The sequence below is a fragment of the Melanerpes formicivorus genome, unplaced genomic scaffold (genome assembly GCF_026170545.1).
Source record: "Melanerpes formicivorus ecotype bairdi unplaced genomic scaffold, bMelFor1.0.p_v2 SCAF_9, whole genome shotgun sequence".
NCBI lineage: Eukaryota > Metazoa > Chordata > Aves > Piciformes > Picidae > Melanerpes > Melanerpes formicivorus.
The window spans coordinates 874,626-896,045 of record NW_027142361.1 but is presented as its reverse complement, the minus strand read 5'-3'; the positions used below and the strand labels follow the sequence as shown (position 1 = coordinate 896,045).

General features: G+C 45.2%; 1 protein-coding gene across 1 annotated transcript in view; it reads right to left on the bottom strand.

Moving 5' to 3' along the window:
* The window catches only part of GCLC (glutamate-cysteine ligase catalytic subunit), a 113,005-nt gene extending 93,287 nt beyond the window's left edge, over positions 1–19,718 (bottom strand). The window contains exon 1 of the mRNA XM_068142948.1: positions 19,411–19,718. Coding sequence (XP_067999049.1) covers positions 19,411–19,560 — 150 coding nt within the window. The 5' untranslated portion in view covers positions 19,561–19,718. The remainder of the gene's footprint in view (positions 1–19,410) is intronic.
* Positions 19,719–21,420: the final 1,702 nt, after the last annotated feature.

Here is a 21,420-nt window from a genome sequence, read left to right as displayed (position 1 = left end):
GTGACATCTACAGGAGCAGAAAGAAAACTTTAAGAGAGGACTGAGACATTGATATAAGTCTCTATATGTTGAAGTATTGAGATAGTTTAAGTATGTAGATCAGGTTGTGAATGTAAGCAAGAAGTTATTTTTGTGTTCTCTTGTTATTTTGGTGTAAGAATCAAATGAGATGGTTAAATGTATTGAAATGTGTAAAACCTGAGCTTGATGCAAATGGTATGGAATAAGGGGTGGAGATTGTATTGGGTTGAACTGAGGTGGAGTTAATTCTCCTCACAGCATCGTTTTAGTGCTGTGTTTTTTTGCAGCAGCAGTTGATAACACAGCAGTGTTTTGGCTACGGCTGAATTCAGTATCCGAGCTGTGTCCTTTCAACATTTCCCTGCCCCAGGAGTACATTGAGGGGTGGGCAGGATCTTGGGAGGGGACACAACGGAGCCAGCTGACTCAGACTGGCCAAAGAGGTATTCCATACCATATGACGTCAGCTCAGGTATAAGAAGGACGTGAAAGAAGGAAGTGTTGGGGATTCGTCCATGGCGTTTATCCTCCCAAGGAACCACCAAGCTTAGAGAGCCCTGCTTCCCGAGACCGACCACCGTCCTGCTGATGGGAAGGAGAGACTAACATCTCTCTCTCTGCTTTCTTTTGCTTCTGCGCGGTCTATTTGCTGTTTGCTTATTAGTGTTATTAAATTGCTCCTATCTTATCCCCGGCTTCTGTTATATTTTCTTTCCCTTCTTCCCCTGTTCGCTTAAGAGGGGGAGTGATAGAGCGGCTTGGTGGGTATCTGGCCTCCAGGCCAGAGCCAAACCACCACATCCTCACAGATGAAACTTGTACCCACCTGGAGGAAGAATTGAAATTATCCTTCTGTGCCAATTGGTATATGGAATCTTTCAGATCCTTCATGCAACTCTCAATTTTTCCAGACAAAGTTTCAATGGCTGAAACCAAAGAACCACGTGTCATGCTATCCTCCAATTGTCTCATTTGATCACTGAATTGGCCAACCGTAGGAGAAGCTCCACCATAATTTCTTGACACAATTCTGCTTGCCAGAATGTTTGCATAATTAGAAGGAGCAAGTTTGATGATCTTTTTAGCAAGACCAATACCCACAGGAATGTCATCAGGATTCAGAGTTTCATGTTCACCATAGAGTAGCTCTCTAACAGCAAATTCTCTCAAGCGCTTAATTCCCTCATCTATGGTAGTCCAGGGTTTAGGATTCCAGGGAAGATCATCTCGGGAAGGGTATCTCAGGGCAACCGCCATTAAAAGGCGTATCCAAAGACTAACCTTACCAAGAGCTCTGCCTAGATGTCTATCTATTCCATTGTCCCTTGAGAGAGCTCCTAATTGAGCTGCTGACTTGTCTCCAAATGTTAGAGCTGGAGCACCTGTATCATAACACCTACTAAGCCAAGTTAGAACTGGCTCCTTATCTGCCCTGGTGAAATCTTTACGGACATTTCGCAATTCCTCACGGGGAGAAGAACACTCTGAAATATCATCTTCCTCCTCGTCTCCCTGAATTCTTTGTCCATATAATCCTGCTGTCATTCTCCTAAGGATCTCTTTAAGCTGAGAACCACCTTTGCCAGCTGCTTTCCTAACTTCATCTCCATCCTGCTTTGATCTCACTAGGTTAGCTAGATCTTTAAAACAAACCTTCTCTTCCTCCTGAGCAGGATCTTTTAGAGTAGAGGGCCCCTCACCAGGATCAGTCTCCACCTCTTCTTCTCCATCTTTGGCCTTTCCACTTCTAGTCTTTAAAGTAGCCACCTTAACTGGAGCTGTGTTTGAATTTACAGCCACCTTAATAGAAGCTGACAAGTCCTGAGATAAATCAGCTGCTGGGGCAGTGACTTCCGGTCCCACCGAGGGAGTGGGTGGAAGTGACGTTGCTCCGTTAATGGCCGACGGAGAAGAAGAAGGAGGAGAAGGAGTAGGAGAAGGAGTAGGCGCCATGTTGATACCAGCTGCCGCCTTTGGCTGCTTGCTAGAATCAGCAGAAAAGTCATTTAGAGCTGCCTTACCAATTAACTTTTTAGCCTTCTTTTTAACTGACACAGATTCTGCACACTCTTCGTCACTAGATGACTCTGGGACTGATCGAGAGCCACGGCGTTTTCTTTTTGATCTAGTTTTAATAACAAAACAAGCTCTGGACACCTTTCTCTCTCGCCGTAAAGAAATCAGGAGATACATGATAATTATCACCAGCAGCAGAATTATACACATCACATAAATCACTTTTGGATCCCAGGCATCACCTAAAGTTACTCTCTCCTCAGGCGGAATCTTAAAACCCTTTATCTCAATTGGGAGAGTGGTGGAGGTAACATTCCTGTATCTCACTGGCCATAAGAAATTCACGCATTTTCCATACCATAATTTAACTCTATACATAACCCACATATAAATTGTCCGCACCAAATATTTACCCAGGTAATCCAAAGTCAAACCCAAACAATATCTGTAAACCAGAGCCCCAAAAATTGAAAAGAATAATCGCTCCACAAACCACAATACCTTCATGTTTGCTAATTATCTGCCGCACGTTGGGTACGCCAATAAAAAAAATGTGGTGGGTTGGAAGGGTAAGGCCAAGAAGCCTCCTCCCTTCCCCCTTGTAAGGTAAAGGGAAAGAAAATTGAAGGGAAAGGAAAAAAAAACTCACAAGCTGAATTAGCAAAGCAGTGGAGCTTTATATTTACAAAGCAATGCAGGATATGCAGGGGAATATTTACAAATTTACAATATCTACAATATATACTAAGATATACAATAAAGTAACACAGAAATGAGAGTAGCCCCCCTATGCCGAGGGGGTTCCCCACCTCCTCTCTCCCCTCTCTCCCCCCTTTCCCCAGAATAGGTTAGAAGAGAGAGAGAGAGAAAGAAAGAAGTTAAAAGCAGTTTTGTGTTAATTGGAAAGCAGTTAATACAGGCCTTATCAGTTCTCAAGGCCGAAGCCTTGGCAGAAAGCCCAGCACAGACAGAGCTGCTGCACTGTGGAGAGGCAGAAGCAAGACTGAAGATAAAGTGCCGGAGTGCCCAGGATATCTTTCCTGCACTCCCAGTTCAGAAGGTGCTTCCTCCCACTTCACCAATGAAATTAGTTTAGATTATTCTTTCCGTTTACCAACTTCCGTCCACCATATTCCCTTTCTTAAGGGGACAGCCTCAAACGGTCACAACTTCTCAGGATCTCAGGTAGTGACAGGACTAGGGGGAATGGAATGAAGCTGGAGGTGGGGAGATTCAGGCTGGATGTGAGGAGGAGGTTCTTCACCATGAGAGTGGTGAAACCCTGGAATGTGTTGTCAAGGGAGGTGTTCGAGGCCCTGTCCCTGGGGGTGTTTAATAGCAGGCTGGATGAGGCTCTGTCCAGCCTGATCTAGTGTGGGGTGTCCCTGCCCATGGCAGGGGGGTTGGAACTAGATGATCCGTGTGGTCCCTTCCAACCCTGAATGAAACTATGAAAACTATGAAACTACCTGCATCAACAAACCTTGCATGTCGTTAGTAGTTGGACCAATAATCTATAATAGTGCGATGTGTGGTCACTCATAGGGAACCAATGAAGCCATACCAACAAGGCACTCCGAGTTTATACAAGTTGTAGAAGTTCCCTTGCTACAGACTTCTGCCTTTCCTTTCACTTCTTCTTCTATGCTTCACTTTACTGTGCTATACTCGCACCATAGGCCTGCACCATAGGCCTGCAATACTGGAACAATAAAGGAACAATACTTGATCATGTTGGTCAGCTGTATTGACTCCAATCTCTGTCGTCCCATTAACTTGGAGCACTCTCATATGAACTTTCCAATATGCATGCATACTTGCCATGATATCTCCTGTAAGGTCTTTCAGAGCACCACCAATTCTAGCAACACAATAGCTTCCTGGATTCTATAGGCCTTTAGTACGTACTGATGTAATCTACATCCCAACATATACTTGGCAGGGAATACTTTGCGGTTTTTAGGAAGCATGAAAGACAAAACAGCTGCCATGTGCCACCTGCCACATAAAAGCAGAAGTTGTAGGTGGAAATGCATCACATGATTACTGCCTCCAAAAACCTTCAGCTGAGCCAGTGGTGATACACAGTATCTACTGTTGGAGGCTCTCAAACCACTGTATCTGAAACTTTCAAAACTCCATCAACCTGCAGTTAAAAATCCAGGCTGGTGTTCCACAGCTAGAGCTTGCCACAAGTTTTGCACTGTACCCCGCAGTATGTTTTTCCACCACTGCCCAGAACTATGCACAAACACCACTGCTCCAGCTCCAGGACTTTAGATTCACACAAGATGCTGATGTTAAAGCTTCAGCATCTTAATTCATGGCAACTTCTATTTAGTACCAAAGTCTGATGTGCATCGAAAAACAGCTTGCCAAAACACAGAACTTGTGCAGCATTTTCCAGCACACTGTAACTGGACTTGTGGACTTCATGTTCTTTGGTTGCTGCAGTGCTTATGAAGAGTTGGTGCCAGCTACTATGACAATGAACATAATCCTATATTTGCAGTTCTACAGAATTTCCTCAAATTCTGGAGAGACTCATGCAGCAACTACACAAGTTCTCTGGATTCTTTAAGATAAAATTTTAATCCCCTGATGAAAAATAGTGATTTCAAGTTTGTTAAGTCATCATTTCTTAATGTGGTATACTTTGTGGTTTGAGTCTATTATGCTGCTTGAGATAATTACAGATGATAGTCAACCAGAATGCACTCCAGCACTGATATTCTTCTTACCTAGTACCAGTCTCTCCAGAGACACCTAACCTATGACTAGTGGCAATAAAAAGGGCCTTCTCCCACATCATCAAGTTTCCTGCCATGATCAAAATCCCTTCCTACTTTGGAAAAAATCACTCAGACCCAGACAAAACTACAGAAGGTACACAACTGCACAGTTCTCCAAGACATACAGACAGGTGCATGAATGTGCATTAAGCTTAGTGCATGCCTTGCCTCCAACCATACCACCTGTGTGGATAGGTAGCAGAAGAGAAGGCAAAGGAACTGCAGATGCTTTCAAGAGCCCCAAAAGCTAAACACTGGTCCCCCATTACATGAGCACATCTTAAAAATTCCTCTCCAAATGTAACGGCAATGAGCTGGTAATGTGGCCACTGAATTATTCTTTAAACCACATTGCAAGTTTCAAAAAAGAAAATAAGCCAAAAGCATAAAGAAACACTAAGACAAGAAGGCAAAAATCAAATAAACCATAATCCAAGTGCAGCACTGAATATAATGCATTTATGCATCAAGCTTTAGAAACAACTGCTACTCTTGTCTCCAGAAACATTGACTAAATCTTCAAAGCTGTCTTAACACACAGAAGATCTGCCATTAGTTTTAACAAGGGAAAAAAAAAAAAAAGACATCTGCCAACAACATCCAGCTGGCGGCCAGTCACTAGTGGTGTCCCCCAGGGATCAGTGCTGGGCTCTGTCCTCTTCAACATATTCATCAATGATCTGGATGAAGGGGTAGAGTCAGTCATCAGCAAGTTTGCAGATGACACAAAGTTGGGGGCAGATGTTAGTCAGTTAGAGGGTAGAAAGGCTCTGCAGAGGGACCTCGACCGACTGGTCAGATGGGCAGAGTCCAATGGGATGGCATTCAACAAGTCCAAGTGCCGAGTGCTGCACTTTGGCTACGGCAATCCCATGCAGAGCTATAGGCTGGGGTCGGAGTGGCTGGAGAGCTCCCAAACAGAGAGGGACCTGGGAGAGCTGATCAACAGCCACCTGAATATGAGCCAGCAGTGTGCCCAGGTGGCCAGGAGGGCCAATAGCATCCTGGCCTGCATTAGGAATAGTGTGGCCAGCAGGAGCAGGGAGGTCATAGTGCCCCTGTACTCTGCTTTGGTTAGGCCGCACCTTGAGTACTGTGTCCAGTTCTGGGCCCCTCAGTTTAAGAAGGACATCGAAACACTTGAGCGTGTCCAGAGAAGGGCAACAAGGCTGGTGAGAGGCCTTGAACACAAGCCCTATGAGGAGAGGCTGAGGGAGCTGGGATTGTTTAGCCTGGAGAAGAGGAGGCTCAGGGGTGACCTCATTGCCCTCTACAACTACCTGAAAGGTGGTTGTAGCCAGGAAGGGGTTGGCCTCTTCTCCCAGGCAACCAGCACCAGAACAAGGGGACACAGTCTCAAGCTGCGCCAGGGGAGGTTTAGACTCGAGGTGAGGAGGAAGTTCTTCACCGAGCGAGTCATTCGTCATTGGAACGGGTTGCCCAGGGAGGTGGTTGAGTCATCGACCCTGGAGGCGTTCAAGGGGAGATTGGACGTGGCACTTGGTGCCATGGTCTAGTCATGGGGTCTGTGTTGATAGGTTGGACTCGATGATCCTCGAGGTCCTTTCCAACCTAAGCGATACTGTGATACGGTGAACAATTCCAAGTAATCCACAACAGAATCTTGCAAACAGAAGGGCTGACTGAATGGGCATCCTTAAAGAATTTAATCTAAACTCATAAAACTTTTAGCCTACAGCTAGAAAGAGAGAAACAAATTCAGAGTTCATAAATTTTTACATTTAATTTCAGCTTGTCATTTGCAGACTTGTTACATGTTTTCTATCCACAATAAAGTTCAGAGAACTGCAGCCAAGCTGCAAGCACCAGCATGCCTGCCAGAGCTTCAAGAGTCCAAAAGTCAAATATCTAGGGTTTCACCCAACATTCAAAATTCACCATTTTGCCAGGCTCTCCAGAGTGACTTTTCTCCCCTGGTTTAACTAGTCTTGCTAGCAAGCAGCAAATTAAGTGTCAGGTCAACTACTGATGCAGATGGCTGACAAGCAGCCCTGTTAAGAGCTGGGCAGGAAAGTGCACCTTGCCAGGGTAAGGAAGATGGCTGCTTTGGACCCATTTGCCCAGGTGGGCTCTCACCTTGCAGCAAGGCCTACACGTCTGTCCTCCAGTTGATGTATGCTGCAAGGCTGTTGAGGACAAGAGGCAACCTCCCAGCTTCTCCCTGCAGACAGACACACTCACTGAACAGCCCAGCTCTGTCTGGCTTACAGAAGTGATGTAGCACCTCACCAGAAGAAGGAACAAGTTTGGCCAGCAAGACTGCAAAAGTTCTAAATTCACACACACACAGAGCAAGCCTGAAAAAGAGTTCAAATTTAAATGCATTTAAATGGCAGATAATCTGAGTATAACATATTTAAATGAGCCAACACAAACTATTCTTTGCAGACTTCCTTCCTATCAGCTACTGACTTGAAATACACTACATCTACAGAGTACTTCCATGTCAGCTCCACTCCCTTGCTGTATCTTCTAGAAAAGGAGTATGCACCATTAGCTTGCTGGAAGGACAGCACCCAGAATGGCATTACCTCACTTGCTATAGTTCTCACAGTCAGCCACCAAGGAAATTTCAGGGGTCTGACAATTTTTTTACCTTGCCTCTGCAGAAAGAGCCACAAGTGATATTCTAGGATTCTGTGATCTTAGAGTCCCTCAGCTGGGGAGGAGCTAAACCACTCTCCATGCATTAAGACAAAACAGTCATGCAGGACTTGCCAAGTGGCAACATGAAGGATGATCATTCTGTGGGAACAGTTAAGCCTGATTTCTTTGACTGTAATTACACATATTATTTCTGCATAAAGCACACTACTTACAAATTAAGAAATATCAGTCAACTGACTCTTGAGTAAGAATTTTAAAGAACAAGGAGAACCGAAGTTGATGCATGTAGCATCACTGCCCAAATATGAGCCTTGTCAGTGGTCTGCTTTCCAATATCATAACCTCTCCTTTTACATCCAATATAGCACCATCATGCTAAGTACACAGGGGGAAAAGACCTTCCTAATAATTCTGAGTAACTCCTCTGCTCTAGAGTAAATGTTAAAATCCTTTTAATATTCCGGTATTTGCCACAAGGTATTCCTGCATATGGAAACACAGGTTAAGTATGCAATCTGGACTTTGGTAAACTCAGAAGGAATGTGTTGAAAATATTATATAATATAGGAAAATAGTTTAAGAAGGATGATCTGATGAAAAGCTTTTTTGAGAGGAAAGCTGTGGCAATGCCAGCGACGAGCAGTGTGAGCAATCTGGCAGTGTAGGCCTAGAGCCTGACATGGTGGTAGGCCATGCTCAGCATAAATGCAGAGCCAGCTAGCAGTGTAGCAAAACAGTGCTGTGCCTGCAGCATGCAACTAAAACAAGACACTGGTAGCTATAAACATGGACAGTTATCTTGGGACAACAGGACATGCACCTGCATCAACAAACCTTGCGTGTCGTTAGTAGTTGGACCAATAATCTGTAATAGTGCAATGTGTGGTCACTCAGAGGGAACCAATGGAGCTATGCCAACGAGGCACTCCGAGTTTATATAAGTTCTAGCAGTTCCCTTGCTACACACTTCTGCCTTTCCTGTCTCCTGTTCTTCTTTACTTTACAGTGCTATACTTGCACTACAGGCCTGCTCCATAGGCCTGCACCTCAGGCCTGCAACACTGGAACAATAAAGGAACAATACTCAATCATATTGGTCAGCCGTATTGATTCCTATCTCCGTCGTCTACAGAAAGCAATGAAAGTCTGTATGCTCTCTGCCTGTGAAAAACAGCTCCCTGAATTCAACTTTCACTATGATCACCTGTCACCGCTGTGGATGCCTCATCACTGGAAGTGTTCAAGGCCAGGCTGGATGAGCAACCTAATCTATTGGAAGATGGCCTTGCCCAAGCTTAGGGGTTTGACTAGATGATCTTTGAATGTCCCTTCCAATCAAAACCATTCTGTGATTCTAAAAACCTGTGATTGCAGCAACTTGTGGACCATTGTTGCTCCTCAAAGACTGTCTTATTGATGGTTTCTTTCTCCTTCCACTGCTACATGTACCTGGAACAACTGTTAGCAGTCTCCTCATACACACTCTCCCTCACTTCTGGAGCTTCAAGAGAAATTTAAATTTTTTCATAAACACCAAGTCAGGTCTCATTGCTTTTGTTTACTATTACCAAAAGCCACTAAAACACTTAACGTAAGAATTTTCATGAAGAATGCCTCATATATTTATGTATACAGTAGAAGATAAAATCAAGGTAAACTTTCTTCCCAGAAGCAAAGAAACAAAGTCTTTTTCATTAGTTATTAAGCTTCATTATGGGGAAGAAAAAAAAAGTAGTTAAGTAGTTCTCCCATACAAGTGCTGGTCAATTAAGGCATCATTAAAATACCAAGTGTGATTAAAATGACAGTCTGTGGGAGAACAAAAAGTTTTAATAATCTGACTGTTCATTAAAGAACCTCTGCCACAAGTTTTCAAAGTCAAGATGGAAAAAAGCAGATTTTGTACATAGATGCACAGACTTCTGATGGATGTAGAGTGTATTGCTCAATTTTTTTAAATGCAGTTATTTTCTCACCATTGGTGTGATAAAACATGGAGCTACAGTAATAACCAGCTGGTAACACAGATTTAATGACAGGTTTACTAGCCTACAAACAGGAGTCTAAGCCTTGAGGGAGCAAAGTTCAGAGGAAGAAAAAGGCTGGCAATACCATGGAAGCTGGCTATCCCGCTTCTAGCCAGCAACTATGCACTGGAATGAGGCTGAGCACTTCCACTCTCATGAGATTACTAGGGATGCTCTCTACCATGGAAGTTACTTCAAAAACCTGCCATGAACAGCAGAACCAAGATTCAAATGTATTTACTAAATACTTAATTTTGATCAAGCAAACTAGAAATGGTCCATCCAATTAAGTACCATCTCCAGCTCTATATGACACCAATGCACAGAAACCATGTTCTAAACCCCAAAATGATGCTTTATCACATTGAAAATAAGCAAGCAATGAAGAACTTCTATGCCATGTTACAGATGAGCATAGATAAAGAAAACAATGAGGATACTGGGGCTCTAATCTCAGTCAACACAGCCAGTTTCAGCTAAGTGCTCCTGCCTGTTCCCTCTCTGTTACAGTTTGAGCTGGGTGCCCCCCTGCAGTGTTTACTTCCTGTGTCCAGAAGTCCAGCCCAGAGGGGTGGACACAGGAAATTATGTAGTATTTCACACCACAATCCTTTGCACCACTATAAGATCCAGTGCGGAGTCTAGCACGTTCTCTTTTCTTCCTCCTCTGTCAGCCGGTAACTGGGGAGATGTCTCGTGGCTTTGGGCCTGGCTAAGCCCAAGGCCACAGGGGGATGGGCAGTCTCAGATCTGGCCAGCTGAGACTAGCCTAGCAGTGGGAGGGGGAAGAAGGAGCCCTGGGGGTCTCGGGTGTACCCTCAGGTGGGGATGGGATCTCTCTGGGTCTGTTTGGGATATTTCTTTGTCACTCTGCTTTTGCTTTTCTGTAAAAGTTCACTGCTTTCTATTTAAGCTTTCCATCACTTTTGCAATCCGTTTGTCTGAGTGCTTATTGTTGCCAGGGGTGGGGAAGGGGGCTGCCTCAACCCAGCACACTCTCCCAGCTGCCAACATCAGGGCTGCAGATCTTCTTGTTCTGCATGTGATAGGATGTGACTGGAGGATGTCTTGTGCTGCACAGCTCACAAACCAGGAGGCTGGGTTATTGAAAACTAAAATCTAGAGGTTATAACCCTTTGCATCTTTCTAAAGAACAAGCCATGGCACATTACAGAACAAAGTGTCTCTATTCTATTCTTTAACTGTTGTACTATGCAAAACCTGAGGTTAATACATTTGAAGAAAAGACTAGTACAATGCCTTTTCAGAAATCTGAGATTAACAACTTTAACATACTGACATGACTTTTTAAATCTAAACCAGAAAATGAGAATGCATTTTTGGCACAGCTCTATTTTCTATTCCACACAGACTAAATGCTTTTATGGAATAGTAAAATAGCATTTATTCAACTGTGAAACAAGATGATACAAGCTTCTAAGTTTCCTCTTGAATCAAAAAGAAAGAAGAAAAAAACACAAACACCACCAACAAAAAATTTCCTGTACTCAGCCTTCTGACTCACCCTTTCTCATACTGTTATAAGGCACATGCACAGCAAGAGGAAGGTCCTAGCAAAAGGGGAATTACAGCAGACAATCCCATGACAAGACCATAGCAATTCACTCGACATCCACAGAAGGAAGTTCACTGTGAACAGACTATTTATTAGAAATATACAAACAGCAGAAAATTTAAGCTCCTCTTATTAAGATCTGAGATTGGAAAGGAAGAAATAAATGGGGGAAAGTTACTGTTTATGATAAATTACAGCTTGTTTAGGAAAAAACCCCAAAACACTCAAAAAACAATCAACCAAACAAAACCCCCTCCAAGCTGGTTTCTATGAATCAGCTTTTCCAAAAAGTAGCTTTTGAAAAAGCAGCTCACTACAAACCCCAGAGAATCCCACACGGTCACATGCACAACACATCCAGTGGCAAAGCTTACAGGTAGGTCAGTGGTGCTGCACTACATCCTACATCTATCTTATTGCCTGCTCATGGAAGAACTGAATATGAGGGAGCTGAAGGAAAATAATCAGTTATCAGGGGAGGTTAACACATCACGTATGTTTTGAGAGCTAGACGGTTTAGCCATAGTTCGATTTAATTCCTCATGTCAAGGAAAGCCTCAAGCCAGGCAGAAAAAGTAGCTCCACAACAGCAAATCCAAGCACCCAGGGAAGGAATAAAGGTGGCTACTCTTTAAGGGTACCTATTTCACTCAAGATTCAAGAGTTACAGTTGCATCCATTAGTGTGCTTGTTTTTGCGGTTGCATACATACACTCAAAGCTGTCAAGCAGGTGAGCATTAACAACATACCTTCAGACCCTGTCCCAGAAGCACTGCTATGACAAAGAACAGATGCAGCTACAAAACATATTAAAGGAAGCACTAAATCTATTTGTAAACAAACAATGCCATTGCCCCTTGATTCAGCCAAATAAAGCTCAGCAAGAAAGGCTGAATGAGCAGGCACGTGAAAAATAACCAAATCATTCACGAGTGCTGCTTCCCCTTCCACAGCAAGGGAGCGAGTGCATCCATTAAGACAGCTTCCATTCAGAGGCATCCACACATGTGCAATTGGCAGGAGGCCATCATGAAGAATTTCTGCATGAAAGAAATTCAAGAATGCATTCTGTTTGTGGAATTTTGCTGGGGGAGGGGGAGACTCAAAGTGATTGTCTTAAAATGACAAGAGCTCAAATGAAAACCAACCACATTTTCTAAGACTTCTGATCTGTATTAGCTTTATTATAAATACAAGATTCCCAGAAAAAGCTTTAAAACAGAGCAATTTCTGGTATATTGCAGCAGTCTGTACAAAGTAAAAATGTGAGATCATAATATTGATGACAAGCCTGTATCATGACTTCTCTGATTTTTTTTTTTAAAGAACATCTATTATTTATAACCAAGAAAATATAACAACTTATTTTTGTGATTCTGTTTTATTTATAAAATATACAATAAAAAGCTGGTTAGAAAGTTGCTGGTGAACATTAAAGAAACCTTGGGAGTCACTTGACAATTATCTAAGTGTTTTGGACAGAGGGATATACATCTTGCAGCAAATGGAGTTTAAAGAAACCATTACCAAGTATCTATTCTTGTTTCCCAAGTGCCTGTCTTGGCTTCAAAGGTATCACATGGCATCTTGATCCACAGGACATCTGGGCTTTGTAAAATAATTATCTTAAAAGGACATCTGCTGCTTTTCTGTTCCATTAGATAAGCCAAACTTCTTGCAAATGAGAAAAGAACATCACCTATCCTGTACACCATGATGCTCTCCAAACCTACTGATGCTTTGATCAGTCACAATCCTTATGTCTATTTGAATGTTTCCATGCGCACACATCTCTCAGTAAGCTTCACTGTTGTGTTTTACTAATGACCAAAACGTCATCTGATGAGCTTGATATACCATTGTTAAAAAACACTATAGACTTCGTTCTTGGTTTTAAATGGGTGATAGACAAAAAGGAGTTTCAAACTGTGTGCATCTGAGCCCAAACGCATTTCCTCAAAATGTAGCAATCACTTCATCAGTCTGAAGACCTGCAGACTGTAACATAATATCACTGACCATAATCATTTACACATTGCTACTCTCCTGAGGGAAAACAAATAAACAAAGCAACCCAAAAAAACCACCAAGAAAAAACACCCAAAACCCAAACCCAAAATCATTCAGGCTGTAAACTGCAGCAGGTCCGTGGGAAGAATAGTTCAAAATGAAAAGCAGTTCTTTTCACAGCCCAGCCTTTCATTAGGAAAAAGGAGAAAGCTTTAAAGGGCAAAAGGTAGGGTCAATTGAGAAGTCAGGAACCCAGCTGCAGTGCATGTACACCAATGCACGCAGCCTGGGCAAAAAGCAAGAAGAGCTGGAGGTCCTGATCCATCAAGGGTGACTATGATATAGTCGCTATCTCAGAAACTTGGTGGGACAACAGCCACGATTGGAGTGCTACACTGGGGGGCTACAGGCTCTTTAGGAGAGACAGGCGAGGGAGAAGAGGAGGAGGGGTGGCTCTGTATATTAGAGACTCACTCTCTGCCACACAACTTGAGGTGGAAGATGAGGAATTGAGAACCTGTGGGTTAAAATCAGACGCCAGCCTAACAAATCTGACATCCTGATTGGAATCTGTTACAGACCACCCAACCAGGATGAGGAGGCTGATGAATTGTTCTACAAACAACTGGAGGCTGTCTCAAGATCATCAGATCTTGTCCTTGTCGGTGACTTCAACCTGCCAGATATCTGCTGGGAACTTAATTAAGCAGAGAGGAGGCAGTCCAGAAGATTCCTGGAGCAAATGGAGGACTGCTTCCTGACGCAGCTGTTAAGTGAGCCTACCAGGGGACAGGCTCTGCTTGACCTGCTGTTCTCCAATAGGGAAGGGCTGGTGGGAGATGTTGTGACCGTTTGAGGCTGTCCCCTTAAGAAAGGGAATATTGTGGTCGGATGTTTGTAAATGAAAGACGGATCTAAACTAATTTCATTGGTAGATTGGGGGGAAGCACATTTTGAACTCGGAGTACAGCAGAGAATCCTGGGCATTCCTGCACTTTTCTGGTCAGTCTGTCTTCCCCTCCTTCGGTGGCTTGCAGCTCGCAGTTTCTGGGCTTTCGACCAGGCTTGACCTTGAAACTGATAAACTGCAAGGCCTGTATTAACCGCTTTCCAATTAACACATAACTGCTTTTAATTAATTTTCTCTTTTCTCTCTTTCTAACCCTGTCTGGGGAAAGGGGGAGAGAAGGGGGAGCAGAGGTGGGGAACCCCCCCCCCCCAACAGAGGAGGGAACCCTCATTTCTGTGTGACTTTGTTGTATATTTCTGTATATATTGTAAATACTGTAAATTCTGTATATATTTCCCTGCATTTCCTAAACTGCTTTGTAAATATACAGCACCCACTCCTTTGCTAATCTGGCAGTGAGTTTTGTTTTTTTCCTTTCACCTTTCTTTCCCTCTACTCACAGTGGGGGGGGGGAAGGGCCTGGCCTTTCCCTCAACCCTACGACAGATGTGATCGTGGGAGGCTGCCTAGGGTGCAGTGACCCTGAGATAGTGAAGTTTTCAATATGCAGGGAGATAGGGAGGAGCACCAACAGAACCTTCACCTTGAACTTCCAGAGGGCAAACTTCAGCCTGTTTAAGAAACTTATTAGTAAAGTTCCCTGGGTACCAGCCCTCATGAACCAAGGGGTTCAGGAGGGTTGGACCTACTTCAAACAGGAGCACTTGAAGGCACAGGAACTGGCAGTACCCACGTGTCGAAAGACGAGCCGGCGGGGAAGGCGACTGGCATGAATGAGCAAGCAGCTCCTGGAGGATTTAAGGGGAAAAAAGAGGCTGTATCACCTTTGGAAGGAGGGGAAGGCTTCTCGAGGTATGTTCAAGGAAGTTGTTAGATTATGTAGGAATAAAATTAGGGAGGCAAAGGCCCAGCTGGAACTGAAGCTGGCCACCTCTGTCAAAGACAATAAAAAGCATTTTTACAAATATATTAACACTAAAAAGAAGGGCAAGAAGAACCTCCACTCCTTATTGGACCTGGGAGGGAACACGGTGACTGAAGACGAGGAAAAGGCTGAGGTCCTGGACACCTTCTTTGCCTCAATTTTTAACAGCAAGGCAGGAGGAGTTCAGGACGAGTGGCCTCCGGAGCTGGGCGATGGGGTCGGAGAGCAGTGTAATGCCCCAGAAATCCAAGAGGAATTAGTTCGGGACCTGCTGAGCCACTTGGACACTCACAAGTCCATGGGACCGGATGGGATCCATCCTAGGGTGCTGAGAGAGCTGGCAGATGAGCTGGCCAAGCCGCTCTCCATCATTTTCCTCCAGTCCTGGCTCACTGGAGAGGTCCCAGGTGACTGGAAACTGGCCAACGTGGTCCCCATCCACAAAAAGGGTCGGATGGAGGAACCTGGAAACTACAGGCCAGTCAGCCTGACCTCAGTGCCAGGGAAAGTGATGGAGCAGATTATCCTGGCGGCAATAACTGCGCACCTGAAGGATGGCCAAGGGCTCGGGTCCAGCCAACATGGGTTTAGGAAGGGCAGGTCCTGCCTCTCCAACCTGATCTCCTTCTATGATCAGGTGACCCATCTGGTGGATGTGGGGAGGCCTGTGGATGTGGTCTACCTGGACTTCAGCAAGGCCTTTGACACCGTCCCCCACAGCAAACTGCTGTCTAAGCTGTCAGCTTGTGGCTTGGACCACAACACTCTACACTGGGTTAGGAACTGGCTGGAGGGCCGAGCCCAGAGAGTGGTGGTGAATGGTGCCACATCCAGCTGGCGGCCAGTCACCAGTGACGTGCCCCAGGGATCAGTACCAGGCCTCATCTTCATTGATGATCTGGATGAGGGGGTAGAGTCAGTCATCAGCAAGTTTGCAGATGACACCAAGTTAGGAGCAGATGTTAGTCAGTTAGAGACCAACTGGACAGATGGGCAGAATCCAATGGAATGGCATTTAACAAGTCCAAGTGCCTGGTGCTGCACTTTGGCCACGGCAATCCCATGCAGAGCTACAGGCTGGGGTCAGAGTGGCTAGCATACAAGAAACAAAAAGCATATGACAACTGCCCTCAGTTTCATTCCCTGGGAGAGCAGGGAATGTAGTCCCTAGGTGGTTACAAGCACTCTTGAGTCTTAAAATAAACACTACAAAGTGGAGTCCTCTTGAAAACAGATCCAAAGTGAAAGCTAGTTCTATACTCACGAGCAAGCAAAAGATTTTTCACAGTAGTATCAGCTGGGTGGGGATAATCTTTAAACTATTCATGCCTGATGTGAAAGACAAAACTCATAAACGTATCTCAAAAATGAAGTAAAAAAAACCCACAACATTTGTCACCAAACATGGTCTCTCAAACTCCAAAGTAATTTTTTTATTCTGATTTCATCTCTACCATCATGTGAGGGTTGTCATCCTCATTCTTGATTTTTATCTTCAAGAGGTTTTTAAAACAATAAAATACCTTCTGGCTATGACTTTATACATGAAGCTCAAATTGCATAAATGTCTTTTTATGAAAGCTGTCCAATTAGTCAGTTGATTCATCTAAGGTACATGTACATCTGGCGCCTCTTCCTAATAACTAGATATTTGAAAGAAAAAAAAAATTAAACCCCAACAAATGTACTGCTTTATCCACTAGTCTACCTACAGCACAGATTAAATAAGTGATGCAGATGGGTATGTTTTTGTGTTTGTACAACAAGAGCAGACTGGCAATAAGTATCTGGTACTTTAACATACCTCTAAATGCTGTGCTATGTACACAAAAAAAAAAAGTACAATTGCTTAACACTAATAAGCTACCATACTTGAGTTTATTACCATTTGCTAAAATCAAAGGTAGATGATGAACCAGGTTACCTGACCTCTGAAAATTTACATGCATTTCATATACAGCTTTTACCTCCTTATCACAGTTGTGATTGTACTCATATTGCTTTTAAATTGCCTCTTGCCACACTGGGCATGACAGAAGACTGTGACTCTCCATAAACATAATGTACCACCACAACCACTTACCAAAGGAAGTTGCAATGAGGTGGGTGTGAGTCTCTTCTCCCTAGTATCAGGTGATAAGATGAGAGGAAAAGGCCTGAAACTTGCTAGGCGAGGTTTAAATTGAAAATCAGGAAAACTTTCTTTACAGAAATAGTGGTCAGGCATTAGAATAGGTTGCCCAGGGAGGTGGTGGAATCACTGTCTCTGGAAGTGTTCAAGAAACATGCATACAGAGCACTTTGGGACGTGATTTAATGGCCATGGTGGTCTTAGGTTGATGGTTGGACTTAATGATCTCAGGGGTCTTTTCCAACATAAACAATTCTATAATTTTATGAAATACTTTCTTCAGTACAGTCCCCATGTCAAAGGAAGAATGAGGCTCCTGGGGCACAGTCCCATTGTACAGCTAAGCTTACCAAGTGAGTAGCTGCAGGTGCTGCAGAGGCAGGTTCTGCTTGCCCTTTTGTTCCACATGTTTCTGCTACTTTCCTCACATTAAGCAGAACCTGTTGATCTTGCAGTGGAACAACAGAAGCTCTGCTGAGAAAATGAACCATACTAAAAAACTGAATGGGAGAAGAGTTTTCTGGTGGGTTAACATCCTCAATTTGCATAGCCAGTAACAACACAAGGAAGGCAGAAGAAATACGAGCCTGGAGCAAGGGGAAGGAAGGTGAATCAGCTCTCTAGAGGATCAGCCTTAGCTACCTTGTGAAATCTCACCCTTGACAAGGCAAGCACAACTAAAACATAACGCCTATTGAAAAATGAGTACCCCATCTTAAAGATTAATGAGAAAACCCTCAAACTAAGTCTCAGAGCAATAGGGAGACTTTGCTTTATCTATATTTCTGAACTTAGGACTGTTAGTAAGACCCTTCTGTCAGCATACTTCATTCATACAAGAGACACAAGGAACACAAAGCCACCTGAGAGGCATAGATGTATTTGCATTTCCTGAGTGACTATCATTTTAGTTGCAAAACTCTGTGGTGTAAATCAGACATGCTGGCAGTATCATTCTGTTCAGATTTTAGCAGCCAAGCCCCCACTCCTCTCAAAAGCAGCTCCTGTGCTCTGATGCTTGTCTTGCTCAGCAAGGTGGTGTATGGCGGCAATTCCTTAAATAAACAGACTTTAAGAGATGAGGTCTCTCAAGGCACAACCGAAACAGCATTTTCATCTGGCAATGATCATAGTATCATAGTATCATTCAGGGTTGGAAGGGACCACAAGGATCATCTAGTTCCAACCCCCCTGCCATGATCATCTGTAAACAGCTACTATCATCACCCAGATAAAAGTTTCATCACAAGTGCCTTTGCCTTTCAGAAACAAAAGGAGCATGAGACAGAGATGCAATGGCCAAGCTCCCACACTGGTCTTCTAACTTCCCTGCAGTCACATCACAGACACCTCCAAGTAACAAATACAGGACCACTCCAGCACTACGATCAAGGATGGCTTCTAGTGCAGCACATGTGAAGTTGCTCCCTGTCTCCAAGGAAAGCTAGGACCCCTGCAAAAGCCTACTGATCAATACAGGAAGAAGCCTCTGCTTTTCACAGAGTGCTTGTCAGGCTGGGACACAAATCAGTATGGGTTTGCATGGCAACATGTGTTAAGACCTGCAGATAAAGTTACAGTCCTCAGGCACAAAGCACCTGTAACAAAATTCAAGTCAGGACCCGAATGATCATCCTCACCCTTGTTCAGAAGGTGGGCTGACTTATGCTGGACTCCTGGAAGACTCTGGGGCAAAACAAGACTTGGTGGGTCCATGTTCCACAGGGGCAAGCCAGGGAGGAATCTGGTGCATGGTGAGAGGGCTGACACTGCTAAGCCCACCTGACCATATCCAGCCCCTGCTTCCCTCGTTCCCGTCCCAAAAAGGGATTCTGAGGCTGAGCTGCCACTACCTTGAGGTTCTGACATACACATGCTGTGATCAGACCTCCTTCCGGGGAAAATAAACACACTAAGGGAAAGGATGCCAGGCATCTCCGCCCCAGGTAACACACCTCCGGAGGGGCTGTTCAGGCGGATTTACAGATGCCTGATAGAAGCACTGAAAGTTGTTTTAGGGCTTGAAAAATCACACGGTAATACCGGGTCAACCGTGCTGCGCAACCGGAGGCGTCAAGAGAGCAAAAGCGTGTCTGTGGCAAACAAAGCCCTGTCGGGCAGCCTGAACTTTCCCCTCTCGCCGACGAACGGCGGTGGAGCGGCCCTACCCGCTCCGCGCACCACTGCGGGCTGGGCCCGTGCCGCACCGGAGCGGAGCGCCGTAACGCCCAACCTGCCACCGCCGCGGCACCTGCGCTCGGGTCGCGGAGGCCGCGGCAGGCCGTGCCGGTCCGCTCTGCGCTAGGGTCTCACCTCATCACCCCACTTGAGGACGTCCTTATGACGGTCGCGCAAGGCGTGGTAGATGTGGAGGAACTGGAGAATGCCGTGCTTTCGCACGTGCTCCGCGTACCGTCGCGTCTCTTCCCAGCTCAGCGGCGAGCCCTGTGACAGCAGCCCCATGCCGGCCCGCGGCGGTGCGGAGGAAAGCGGCGGGGCCGGGAAGAAGAGGAACGCGGGAACCTGCGCGGCACAGGATACGGTGCCGTGCTGTACGCTCTGCTCTAGCCGGCTCTGTTCCGCTCTGCTGATCAGTGCCGTGGCGGCGGCAGCGGAGCCGAGCCCGGTGCCCCACTGACGTCGGTAACGCGTCAGGCCGTGACTCAGCACTTTCCGCTGGCCGGCCCCGCCCCGCTCCCGCCGCGGGCGGGCTGAGGCGCTGCCTAGCGGCGGGGTGGCCCCCGGCCTCGGCAGGAAGCGGGGGAGCTTAGTCGGTAGCTGGCGCGGTGAAGGCAGCGGCGGCGGCTTCGCTTCAGCGCTCCCGGGAGCTGGCGGGAAAAGAAGCGGCTCTGGAAAAGCCAGCGCCAGAGACCGCGGCTCTGTCAGCGCGCTTGTGAGCAAGCGCCACTGTCCCTTTACTTTGCCGGAGCACGGCCCTGCATAGCGTCCAGGAGGCGTCCAGGTGGCGGCCCTTTCCTGCCTACTGAAATGGCGGCAGGGAAACGGCCTCTTCGGTTCCGCGTCCGGCCTGATGAACAGAAAATTCTCATTAACAGAATAACAGAGTTGATAAGAATTTTCCGCTTGTTAGCTGAAATGCTGGAATGCAGGGAGGGGGAGAGGGGTTGGCAGACAGCCTTTGCATAGATAAGGAATAACAGGATTTTTCAGTGATTTCCTTCTGTTAGTCTTAGACAAGATGATCTTTTGTATAAGATAAAGGACACCTGCATGATATGTATACTTCTGCTATTTTTAGATAGATAAGCTTTGTATAGATAGTGTTATAGAAAATGTTTGTCCATTGTTTTACTATACAATAGAGTTAGCTATTTATGTTAGCATAGGATGTACTGTGGTCATGACCTGTAACTAATAGTAGGAGTGGAAGTCAAAATAGGCCCCTATATGTCAATGTATTGTGCAAGAGGATGTTGAAAGAGGATGTTGTGCAAATGCACGATAAGAAGTCTGCCAAAACAACTCCTTATATAGACAAAAACTAATGAAAAGACCCTGAGGAATACTGTTGTCGGGCAAGAGGGGACATGGGTCCCAGGAACACCTGTGCAATTCAGGCCTTGAAGAATTCTCTGTTGATGATATAGTGGCGGAGTGGGAGATGTGAGAAAGTGCTGATTGCTTGGTATGCTGAAGTCCAGCTGCCCCTGAGATGGGAGGCAAGCAAGATAAGGAGGAGGCGAGATCTGGGAAAGAGAGCAATTAGGCCGGATGGAAGAATAACCTTTTAGAGAGCAACCAATAGTATGTTGCCAAGTGGGCATAATTATAGCAAACTGTATATAAGATGTGTCTGATGCTCAATAAAGTGGAATCCGCTGATCAAATTGGTCGTTAAAGCGGCCCCCTTCTTGCAGTAAGTGGCGCTCGAACACGGGACCCTAATGAAGACAAACGTTAGGGTTTAAGAAGTTCTTCGGGACGTTGGGAGATTCGCAGTAAGCCGGGAGGCAAGAAGACGGCCGGCCCGGGATAGCAGTACCGGAGGCTGCAAGAAAAGGGAAGACAGCCTTGAAGCCGAAGACGCTGTAGAGCCGGAAACTGCTTAAACGAGGACTGTGCGCACAGGTATTAACGTTTAAATACGGTTATGGATAGGCAGGCAGCGTATGATTTATTTATATGCTTTTTAGAAAAGCGACAGTGTAAGTTAAATTTTACAAAGGAGTTGGTGCCGCTGTTAAGCTATGCAGGAGAGTTAGGATATTTTAAGGACCCAAATGAGGTGTTTGAAAGATTGCAGTGGAAAAAGTCTGGACAAGACTTGTGGCTGCATGGCTTAGATGATGAAAAACGAGCAAA